At 34.3% G+C, this 13,011-nt stretch overlaps 1 protein-coding gene across 1 annotated transcript in view; it reads left to right on the forward strand.

Moving 5' to 3' along the window:
* The window catches only part of MALRD1 (MAM and LDL receptor class A domain containing 1), a 296,432-nt gene that overhangs the window by 201,376 nt on the left and 82,045 nt on the right, over positions 1 to 13,011 (forward strand). The window contains exon 30 of the mRNA XM_071805517.1: positions 3,730 to 3,910. Coding sequence (XP_071661618.1) covers positions 3,730 to 3,910 — 181 coding nt within the window. The remainder of the gene's footprint in view (positions 1 to 3,729; positions 3,911 to 13,011) is intronic.

The following is a 13,011-nucleotide window of genomic DNA, read 5'->3' on the forward strand; positions in this document are numbered from 1 at the left end:
ACAATCAGGATGATCAACTCACCCCCCCATCCAACAGAGGCAGTACTATCCATCAAAATGACAGATCTTAACCATCTTTTATCAGTCTGTTGGAGCACAGAATTAGATTGGGCCTTTTGCTACCAGGCCTGGTTGAAGTACAATCTAGACAATTGGTATTTGTCAGTAGAACAGCCTCATAAAAACAAAAAGGTGACAATGTGGTGTCCAGCCTCCTCTACATTGAGACACATTTGTTCTGATTGTCATATCTCTCTTTTGCATATCTCTGTCTTACATTAATACATGTATATCAACTGAAAAAAGATGAAAGGATTTTTGGAAGAAACAGGCAGGTTAAAGTGCAAACTGATTTTTTCCCTCCCTCAGGACATATTTATGTTTATTTTAGAAGCAAACACATTCCAAAGATATGAAAGGAATGCCAGAGCACCAGACGGATTAAATGGTTGGGGAGTGCAGAAAACAAAACAATAATTTATGACATGGAATCTGCAAAGCTTACAAACGATGATCCTCTCATGCCAAGAATGTATCCAGCAGACATGTATAGCTTAGAGTCCTTAGTCAAGGCAGCTCCACTGTCTGGACCTGAGGAGAGGAGGAGAGCCAAGCTTCCTGCTTGTCTCTCCCATTCCCACCTCTTCCTCAGCTGTTTCATGCAGACAAGGCTTGTGTTTTTCAAGGGACTTTTCGCTGTGGATTAGAGCAGTGTTCATGCAGCTATGCAGAGGATGAGCTTGCTTTTCATTTTGTTATGTAGAGCTGTAGCTGACCAAGTGAAAAATCAGCCTTTCATGCTTTATGAAGTACTGGTGTTGTATAGGAACTGCTAATGTTGAACCCAGACAGGAAGAGAAACATCTCTCCCTTCTATGTTTTATTCATGTACTCATATTCAAGAATTTTTGAAATGCAAGGAGACTACCATTTCTCTTGTAAAAATTCTTTCTGGCAAAAAGTTTTCTACATACACTACAAAGTGTCTCACTGTGGAAAAAAATAGCACTGTTCCTGTAACTGTATAAGCACTTGATATTTTATATTTATTGTTTATGTTTACAGATTGATTGCTACAATATTTTATGTGGATACTTCTAAACAAGTACGTGATCAGTGTTACTTGTTACTCACAGCATCCTTTACTCAAAAATCAGCATGATAAACATAAGTTTTAACATAAAGCAAAGTAATAAAATATACTGTGAAATCAATCAAAATCAGGTTAACAGTAAAAGTAAAGCTCGTATTCTGGCCAACTGTGCTACATCTAACATTTCCAGATTTTAAATAAATACTCATGTCTTTATATTTTAAGAAGTTCCACTGACTATCATAAATAAAAATTAAACACATGTAATTTTTTTATAGGTTTAGGACTTGATTTTGGCATAGATTAAAGTTTTCAATTTTTCTACCTTACTTGAATGCACAGAAGTAAAGGAATTTCCTTATCATTTAGTATTATTATTATCAGCTTAATTTTAAGTCTCTTAATGTCACCACTAATAGCACTGAAAAACTTTGAAAAGATTAATCAGTACTTTCTTATAAATAATGTTTGGAAAACTTCCCTGTTCCAAAGAGTTCTCAAGGGCAGACAGGAGAGGTTGCAGACTAAATAAATGGATTAAGGGTTAAAAAGTGCTTCTCTTCTAAGTTTTGCTTTTTATTTCATGTTGGAGACCTTAAAGCCAAATGTAACTCATCATAACCATCCATTTTATTCATGTCAAGGATAGAAGAAAAATGTCTCTAGACTAAACAAATTACCCCAATAATATGTGATACCTTTTTGGAGATTATTGAAAAATATCAGAATCAATGGAATAGATATTGTTGAGACCACATATTTGATGAAAAATAATAATATGAATAAAGTTCAGTTAGATTTGAAAAACTGTTTTACCACTGTTAAAATCAGCTTCAATTACTGTATCTACTCATTTTATCTCAGTGTTAATAAAGAGTCCTCTATGCTGTGTTTCCAGCTCAAAATTTAACTGGAATTTTTAGAAAGTGTTCGTTCTATGCCAGTTCCCCTTAGTTGTATTGATTATAAGCCTGAAAGGTTTGTGGCCTACCCTATAAATGAATGGATGTCAGAGGTGATGGCACATAAGTAGAGTCAGAAGTCTCAGTGGGAGAAATACGTCAACAAAATCATAACCAGTTGTCATTGACTGTGGAATTAGTGGTGCAAAGCATCAACAAGGTCCTGTTATATTATTTTCTCTTTAATGGAGTGTGTCATTGGCTTTAAAGCAATGAGACATAACTGAAGATGCAATGTCTAAACTTGCCTCTGGAGGTGCTTGTGTGTTCAGTCATCCTGACTGATAAAAGGGCTACTGTCACCGCTACTCCAACAGGATTAGTAGTGTGCAGCAGTGGAGTTGTTCAGCTGAGTATCTGTGACTTTACATGCAGTTATGGAGATGCTTCCCTGTGTTTTCTTTCCTACTCAGCAATTTAACATTGCTGTTGTTTTCAACTAACTTCTTTACAGTTAGAAATTATTTTCCAGAACAATGTCACAAAGTCACACCTCAGTATCTCTATGTTTTTGTAGGTCTGAGGACCTCCTTCTAAAAGACTTCAACAATTCTGTGAATTCCCTAGTTCAGGAATAACTAATAGAACATTTTTGTACATGCTTGTCTGCACTTTGCTACTCAGAATACAGTATCTAAAGCACCAAGCTTCATTTTCTTATCATAAATATGCATAAGACAATCTTATTAACACACATCTGATCTAACAGGTTCATCATGTATAAAGAAATGTAATTAGTTGGCTTCCCTGCCTATTTTTACTGTTGTCTCTGTTTTCCTTAGATTTTGCTTGTTCGTGTACTACTTCCTTAGAACCTTTGTTGTGCAGTATATTTAGCTGTTTGATGCATTGCATGGTGTTTTTATTAACCCTAGCTGGAGTCCTAATGGACTTGCTGAGTAAAGACTAGCAAAAAATGTCTTATTTACAATTTGGATTATTATTTACACAATCATAAAACTAAATGGGACATATGCAAAACTTCTGCAAGTATGTACTTTCTGTGGTATTATATATATATGTGTGTCTTCTATTCACAGCAATTGAAACTGGTGTATCTGCATTCTAACACAACTATTAAAAAGTGAAGCAAGTTGTTTGCTGCTGATTGGCCAGTTACGTGATATGATTAGATATTTAAAGATGATCTTTAAAATGTATTAGCTTATTTGAAAGTCAGAATTCTCTTATTTATAATACCTTCAAATAAACTAAATTGGACATATGATTATCTTATATTTGTTTTTTCTCCCCTGTCACTACCATTGTCACAACTTTTTAAAGATTTTGCTCATTGGATGCTCTAATTTTAAAATGGTAGACTAAATTGAATAATATATTCTAAATGAACAAATCTCAGTATTATATAAAATTAAATTCAACTCCACCAAAATGGACTGGTTTGGAGTTCAATTATACACATAGTAATTTCGTACCAAGACTCCATTTACTATTGAGGTTTATGTGATTTGTATGATAATCATCCCATTTCACTGTTTTTATCCTGGCAAAGCATATCTTTACCATTTCTCGACAAAACAGAAAGGTTGTCTTCCAATCTTCTCTCTTGTTTCATTTTGTGTTTGGATTGTTTTTGTTTTGCTTGGTATTGTGTTTTTGTTTTTCCCAAAACTGGTAATTGATAATCCATATGTATATTTCATTCAAATTCAGACTGATGCTGGAATTGTGAAAATATGGGACGAATCAGGAACTCATGGTGACAAGTGGAATAAAGTCGAGTTACACTTGGGGAAACTGAGGAATTTTGAAGTTGTCTTTGAAGGCATTCGTACCAGAGACCTTGGAGGAGGAGCAGCAATAGATGACATAGAGTTCAACAACTGCAGCATAAGTAAGTTCAAAAGGGAAGTTTCTAGAGGGATGCTAAAGGAGATGTAAGATATTCTTTCTTGTTTTAAAATACATCATTGGTTTAATGTTTTTATCATGATGTCACTGTTCATAAAATCAGTTACGAATACAGTATTCACTCAACTTCAATAACATTTTCTAATCATACAGAAAGCCTTGTATTAGTGCAGTGTTCTCACACTAAATTATTGCAGATAAATCCAAGAAATGCCTGAGTTTTTGTTTCACTAATTTATTTGGTTTTGAGTAAGAATTTTCCTTCTTTGATTCATTGAGAAATTATTGAGTTTCTCATGTTGTATATTATCATTTTATACAAATTATTTCAGATTATACCAAGTGAAGCCTGTGATCTCCCTGTTGTATCATAAAGACCCTTGCCATAAAAAGGAGTTGAGATTGCAAATGGACTTTGTCACTATATTTTTCTCAGTTCAGTTCAAGTTGTAAGGCCAGCAAAGTAAAGAAAAGCTTTGACTCCTTCACAGATTAGTCAATTCATTTAATTCAACTTTTTGTGGACACAGCCTAAAATAGGAACAGAGTTTGCCTTTTTTTCTTTTTTTAATAGAACTTTGAAATACACAATTGAAGCTTTATATTCCATACAAATAGAAATTTTTTAAAGATTGAATTAGAACAGTTGGAAACCCAGGATTCTGACCGTTTATAGAGCTGTCACTTGTATGGTGGATGTTTTTGCACTGTAATAAGGTACAGTCTTTATATAATCAGGAAATGTTCACTTACAGTACCTCTGGTAATATATGCTAGACACAGCAGAGTTTTCATTAAAGTTTAGGTACATGTATCCTATAGAAATGGGTTCATACTTATCTCTTTGTTCTTCATCAGGATCAGGGCCCTATCATATATTTGGTTTCTAACAGTATGTACGTGCACATGCACCAGTGCATGTCTGGGAAAAAAAAAAAAAAAAAAGGTAACAACGACAAAAAACCCTTCCCCCCCCTGCTTCATTCCTTCTGAATCTGCAGTGATATTTGAGCTCAAACCAAAGTCAAGAGGGAATCATTGCCTTGTCTTTAGCACCTTTCACATCAGCTGCGTGCATGATTTTTTTCCTTCTACTCCACAAGTGGAGATCTGCCTGCTTAATTTTCTTGAGGCTTTTGGTATGCTGACCTTCCTGTTGGTACGATGACATGAAGAAGCCTGGTCTGCCCTTTTTCATCCTTGTTGTTATTGATTCTTTACTTTTGTAGAACAAACAAACAAAATACATTTTGCCAGATTCTCAAAAAAAAAACATTTCCCATCTGACCCAAGCCTGGGGCATTCAGGATAGAGAAAGCATGTCATGTCTAAATTGTTCCTTTCACAGAGCAGATTCACATTTTATTGTGTCTGTTGTAACAAAGCTAAAAGGCAGCAAACACAATTTTACTGTGGCCAAACACAAGGAGAAGAGTAGTGCACAAACCAGAAGGGGGTCAGGGGTTTCTTCTCAGTAAAATGACTTGGTTCATGTACTGTGTTTATAGCTGCAGAACTGCTGAGCTAGACACACAGTCAGGGTCCTCTAGGGTAACTGAAGGCCACATCTGTATTTTCCACTGAGACTTATTAAATTAAACTAAAATCTTATATAATATTATGGATATGCTAGCCAAGGTAATTACATAAGCAGAGGAATAGACCATGCACAGAAAAACCTATAAGATAATTGAAAATAATTAACGCTTGAATAACAGGTTTAAAATAAACAGAAAGGAATGGAAATGAGAAAGCCTTTAAGTGCCTTGGGAAAAAAATTGAATGTTTAGCTGCTTCTCAGTAGATCGCATGTGGTGATGGGATAGAATGTTAGAGCAATTCTGAGTCTTTTAGACATTTTGGGATAGTCTCCTCTTCACAGACTCATTTTGGAAGCTGCTGAATGGTGTACCTGGATCATGGTTTAGGGTCAACACAATAAAATAATTCTCTCTTTGCAGAAGTAATGTGCTCAAGCAGACAAAATGAAGAGGGAAGGTGGAGGCAGTCTGTGTGGGGGCTTTGGACACATGAATATTAGAAGTGCTTTTATGCAGTATGTTATTATTCAATGGTTACCACATAATTTGATAAATCCAAATACTGACTTTAGGTACATACATTTTTCTTCAGCTTGCTTTCATACAGTGTGTTATAGAAAGAAACTGCACATACCATAATGGAATCTTAATGGAGATAGATTAGGTCTTCAGATTTCTTTGTTCTTCACTTGCATATAATAGTTGTAATTTCCATATCTCACGTTACATGAGTATTTTCAACTAACAAAGGAGAATCTCTTCAGTATTTCCTTTTGAAAATTAATTAGTTAAAAACTTCTATATTGGTAGAATACTACAGATAACTTTATTTATTATGATTTGAGATTCTGAGACCCTATTCTGCAAGGTTCATTTCCCTCAGCTCTCATTAATTTCTCTGAAAGTGAAGACCAAGAAGTAACTGTGACTTTACTGGAAATGTAAGTGGACTTGCAAATATTGTCAGAGATAGAAAAAAAGAAGATGTAAAAGGCTCTTGTCAGTTGGTTGTGAGAGGGTAGGTTATGTTTTGATAGCAAACATAATTTATATACCAAATCTGCTGTCTTACTATTTTGCAAGTTTAATTGAAAAATGTGAAAAATAGTGGAGTCACATCCCAGCAAGAGAAAGATTGCTCTTAATATTAATTTATTCATTAATTGAATACTTTTTTTTTTTCCCCTCACACTCTTGTGGGTTACCTGTTTGGAATCAGACTTCACAAGCTTTTCTTCTCATGTTTAAGGTAAATAGGTTACACAATCATATTTGAAGTAGTATTTCATTAAAAAAAAAAAAAAAAACAAAATCAAAATGCCACAGTACTACTATCAATAGGAAATTGATTTACAAAATTGAGGTGAACAGAAATTTTCTTTAAAAAATAATAAAGTTTGCTTTGCCTGCTGGTAAACTTTTTCTTTCCCTTTCTCCTCATATATTTGTATTCCTCCTTCCCTACTGTTTATGGCAAGTACTGTAGGTGAAGATACTGAAACCCTTTGAAAAACTTTGCTTCCATGCTCCCATAAACAAGAAGCTTTGAAAGTCTCAGCAGAGAAATACTTTCTCATTAGAATTCCATCTAGCTTTGTAGATCAGAGAGAAAACAACTAAAATGTCCTAGTATTTCAGTGAGTAGGCCAACTTTTTATTTTTAAAATAAACCAGTGTTTTCTTTGAATCCCCAGCTATGTATCATGCAAAGCTTTACATTCAGTGGAGAATTTAGTTCCTTCTGCTCAGACACTTGAGAAAAGTTCAAACTCTTGTAACAGAAATATTCAGTACAAACCTGGCCCTGAAGTGAAAGTAAAGGGAATTCAGGCAGAGAAAGCTGATTTAGTCACTGAAGATGTGAATTTGCATTCAACCAGAATGTATGTTCAGTTACCTGGGGTTTTTGATCTTTTTTTTTTTTTTCATATCTCTTCAAAATGTTTTAATATTTTATTTTTTTTTTCACCCGTTTTTATAGATAGGATGGTGTCAGAATATTCTGATATGGGACACTGGGATTACATCACCTGGTTAAAAATTCTCAGTAGATGAAATTAGTGGTAAAATTCTTATTGGTTAGTCTCATCTTTGTATTTTGCCTTTGGAAGGCAATTATTATTTGATTTGAGCTGCCAGTTTATAAATTGCTGATATCCATTGAATCTGTTTGATTGTAGAGGAAGAAAGCTCATTTTGAGAAATCTAGTAATTTTTGGTAGTTGTAATTTAGTTTTTGTTACTGTAACATACATTAACATGAATGTGCTTTTATCCTTTTTGGGTGAAAATCTTACTGAACTCAGATCTAATTACAGACAGAAGAGGGTACAGATGATGTACAGTTTGGTTCTAGGTAAGAAATAATCTCTGTTCTGGAAACGTGGAAGACAGCCATGGTTGCCTTCCATGACACATCCCAAATGCCCTTGTACAAAGGACTCCGTAGGGAAGGCTGTGTGCTCAGGAGGGATGTGAAGGAAAGACAGGCTCTCTCAACCCATCATACAGGCTCCCAGAGTTACACTGGAAGAAGACCTGAATTCCTGCACAAGTCATGTTATGCACAAGGTGATTGCTTAAACAGCATTGCAAAAAATCTATAGCCTGACTTCAAGGAATGAATATTGCATTTTACAGTCTTATTTGGGAAGATTGAAAGAATGGAAAGAAGATAAATACGGCTTCAGTTTGAAAATCACAATATTCTCTAAATTTTTAATCACTGTCCAGAAGTCATTTACACAACTCTAATACTCCACGATTGCTATTTCTGTTCGGGATTACATAAAAAATGCACAAGAGCTTAACCAAAATATATTTTCACCATTTGCAGCTCTCAGATTGTTATTAGGAAAACACTTGGGGTCATTTGCCACAGATTTTGAATATGAGAAGAAAGTTTTAGATGTTACCTCATTTTCATTAAGAGACCTCAGTGACTTTTTCAGTTTCTGTTTATCTCATGTGAAGCTTTTGAAGAGAAGTTGCTGACTTCAAAGGTGCTTTGGTTTGGTAGTAAGTGGCTGCAAAAGCAGCTTTTCAGAATAAATTTAAAATCTCATCATTTTGACATAAATTTCACATATTGCTTACTCCTCAGATCTGATGGTAGATTCTAAGGTCCCTTCCAAACCAAAACAGAATTCTATGATTCTGTGATTCTATGATAAATACTGGGAACTAGAATTTTCTGCAAAAGCATCACTTGATTTTTTTCCTTATCTCCTCTCCTCCCTTTCTTTCACCATTTGCAGGCTCCAAAGAGATAAAGCCTAGAGCACCAGATCCTCACTCATCACTCAGTCCTGAGGGCTTCTTCCTGGTGTCTTCTTTAGTATTAAGCAAAACATGGCAGCTCCCTATACGAGCTCCTTATTCTGCTGATGCACTCTATGCCAAGTCTGATCTTTCAGTCTCAATCAAATATAAAAACTTCTGTCAATGTCTGGTGTGGGTTTACATACTCCATGATGTCAGCACTAGAAGTTGAAGAGAATATTTTTCTTATTTCTTGTGTTGAGCCAGAGCCAGTTGTACATTTCCAGTTCATTTGGTGGCCTTAGGCACCATAATACTACTTGTTTTGAGCATCCCTAGGAAGACTTTTGTATCTGCAGGTGAAATTCTCTCCTAAGAGTCAGTATAATTTGTTAGATGTGCTGTTTGTCTCAGAGCCAAAGCATATCTTAGAATTTAATCTGGCCTTTTAAACGACACATTCTGTGAGGAGAATTCCCTATGGTTTCTGAATTACAAAAGAACCTTACTTGAAGTTATATCCAGCTGCCATGAGTAGAAAATATTCATCTAGTTTTTCCTACAAAAGATTGAGTTCCAGTTCTAATGAAACCTTCTAGCAGCTTGTATTTCATACAGTTTAATTTAAACAAAGGATGAAACTTGGAAAGTAAAGTTCCTTTCACTGAATAATATTTTCAGCAGAACATTCTTAATTTGTCTTTGATTATTCCTACATGTCAAGTGTTCTAGAAGAGAGAAGCGAAGTTATATATATACTCTCACTATACAACACAATTCTAAAAATGAATAATAGAAAGAGGTGAACTTTCAACTGTAATTTGAAAACCTTTCTACTGAGAAAGGACCTTAATTTCTAAAAAGACACATAAGGAGAAAAAAGTCTAATTTCCCTTGAATATACATTACATGTTTGGTTTTATACTGATGACACAGTGGTGGTGTACTGTTGAGTGAGTGCATGTATTTCTCTTGAAGAGCAGTGAAGACGAGACTCTTGATAAGCAGCAGCTCAGTGTATTTGACCCTGAGTTAGACGTTGCTTTCCAAAACAGCTCAAGGTCTTGTTCACTGCAGCCTTTAGCAGCCATGATAACTTGGTAGTCACTCTAAGCCTTTCACAAGTACATAGCACTTGCCAAACAGCCTCTAACAACCTATTATATGTAATGCTGAAGTGTTGTAATGTCACATGGCAAGAGCATCTCTTCTTTTTGGCTGTGTAACCAAACAGTTCTTTTGTGATAAATATTTTAAATAGGAGAACATTCATCTTGTTAACCTAACATGCTATCTATGAAACTTACTGCTGTCTATCAAACTAAAAAAATGTTTGCAGTTATCCATTTTGTTTCAGACAATCAAGACCTGTATCTTACAGAGCTGATATTTGGCCTGTTTTAGATGTAATGGATATCACAGGAATATTTTGATCTTGGAAAGCATCATTTAAAGAAAGCTCTTGTACTCAGAGTCAGAGAAACAGTCACTGGTCCAGTGCTGTCACACAGTAGCAAACTTAAAGGAAAAACAATTGTTTTCATAGCAAATCTTTTTCTGGTAACTGAAAAAAAAAAAAAAAAAAAAAAGTGTTTGGGCTAATAAAGTTGTATTTATCACCTATGTCCCAGTGAATTTTGTCATGTCTATAAATTCTGTGAGCACCACATGGACTAGCCTTCCACAGATAACACATACTGGAGGCAGATATAAATATAGAGCTTGTGATGTACCCACAGTAGAGTCAAAATTTATTTGTGGTATGCATGATGTGCGTCTGTGTCTTGCTTGTTTTCTGTGTATATACAAATACACACATGTATTCTTACTCAGAAAGCTCTTATATTTGCTGGTATTCTGAGTATTACATTGTACAGAAAAAATATGTAGAAATAAAATTGACTGTTCAGCAACCATCATTAACATACTTGTTTTGTAGGGTTTAGTGATCCAAAAGCCAAGGCAGTTCTATTGTCCTCTTAAAAACTATTCAGAAGATTATATGGCTCTTTGCTGCATCAATCCAAATAGTATTTAATTGAAAAGTGATACCTCGTGCATGCTTTTCCCTTTTTAAGTACTGCCACTTCATTTGATGCAGGGATTTGCATAACATGCAGTCAGTAGGTCCTGCTTGATCTATAATATGTCCTGTTCTAGTCTTTTATGGTGTCCTGGAATCAGGAAATGCTGCAGTTTCAAGGGGAAAACAAAGAAAAGTGTATGATAAAACATTAGCACTCCACTATGCTTTTTTTTTTTTTTTTAACTTATGAGACTCTACTGTAAATGAAAAAAGGTGGTTTACAAAATATACGTGTTTTACAAAGATATATGCTGTGGTCTGTCAGATTTGGTCTGGAGAAAAATTTAATTGCTCCACTCATTCTTGCTAATCTAGTTATTTCTGTGCTGATCTATATCTTGGTTGTTATCATAAGCTATGAAATTCTTCTTCATGTTTTTGTGGCTTATATTCTATATTCTTTCGGTTTTGTTTGGGATGGGGTTTTTTGTTGCCCGTATGCTCGTTTTGTGGGAAAGGAATGCATTGTGTTCTTGTGACTTGCAGTATATCTGTATAGTCTTCAGATCCCACAAGTTTATGGATTGAATAATTGTAGGAGAGGAGAGAGCAAAGCATAATGAAAAACAAAAGTAACTTGTCCAAGAATGTTCAAGAGTATCGGAAATTAATAAATATTGTTTGAGCTTCTGTTGTCATTAAAAACAAACAAACAAACAAACAAATACCTCTACCTACCACCCCCAATTTTTATAGTTCTATGCTGTTCCTTTATCACTCATGCTGCACCTGTAAACCAACACTCCATATCTTTATGAAGGTTTTCCATGATGTAAAATTATATTTAAACTCAAACAAACAATGGATTCTTCAGTTTAGTGGTTAAACCAAAGACTTGGAAGCAGGTCAGATCAAAAAAGAACATTCATGGCTTTTTCATTAAGTGCAAGTCTCTTTCTGATCAACAGTTCTCTTAAATTAAAATGAAATGTTTCCTTCTGCTTTTGGATATCTTTGCTCTCTTCAAACTTTTCACAGCATATTCAGAAATAACCTTAGTACTTACCAAAAACATTTCAACTCCCTGCAATTTCTCTCATTCCCATTGTGCGACAAATCCACACTTGTGTGTCATATATTTAACTGTTTCACATCTCTGGCGTTTTCAAACATGGAATCAACTCATTCTTTTGCTTGCTTTGGGTCACTGATCCATTGTAATGCTGTAACTTCTCAAAAATAACTACAGAGTAACACAGTGAGCAAACTGTTGGTTGTTTTTTTTTTTTAATTATATTTTTTTTCCTAATTTGTTTAGGGTGTATTCAATGGTATGTTTTTTCCTTATAGTTGTTGTTAGAAGAAAGAGGCAAGAAAGAAAATTTGCCATATTTTCTCATGTTTTTTTCTTCTTCGGTTTTCTGTGTCTTTGGATTTTAATGGAATATTGAGAGTCAGATTACTGGGAAAAAATAGATGTATAATATTACATGCTATATATAGTCACCCATCATCCAATACAGGTTATCTTTCTAATTCCTGGTAATCAAAGTAAAATTGAAGAATATGATCAGTCAAAAACCTACATGTTTTTACATGGAGTCCCATAAAACCAACATATGCAATGAGATAAAATATTATTAAAATTTCTCTTTTTATCTGAAATATTAGCTTTAAACATATTTTGAGGTGTTCATAAGGAGACATATTTTGCTTTATACTGCAACTCCTTAGAGGGAGGTTTGAAACATCCTTTTCCAGATTCAACACTGATAGACTCAAACTCAGATCTTGACAACCCTGTAATTTTTATGATGAAATTAGAAATAGGCAAGATAATATTTTGAATGTCCTCTTTTTTTCTTTGTTCAAAGTTGTTTCTAACTTTGTTGTTGTTGTTAAATTGTGGCTCAACCCGCAGAATTGAGAACTTATGTTCTTCAATATGATTTTCTGATTAAATATATTTTTTGTAAATTTATGTTTAAAGAATATATTTTAATAAAGAATATATTTAAATTTATATTTAAAGAGTGTCTAGTAAAAATGAAACTTTTAAGCCACAACTTCTGTGTACATGTCTGTTTGGTTATTGGTGGTGTTGATATTGAAGTTGTTTGTTTAAAACCCACCCATAATTCTTGTTTTGGTTTAGTTTTTAGCTGGTGTTTTTGAGTTTTGGTCAAAGTGAACATGTACTCTAGAAAGCTGATTTTTAATACCACAATTCTGAACAGAAATTCATAGTATTTAATT

Source organism: Patagioenas fasciata, chromosome 2 (genome assembly GCF_037038585.1).
Source record: "Patagioenas fasciata isolate bPatFas1 chromosome 2, bPatFas1.hap1, whole genome shotgun sequence".
Taxonomy (NCBI): Eukaryota; Metazoa; Chordata; class Aves; order Columbiformes; family Columbidae; genus Patagioenas; species Patagioenas fasciata.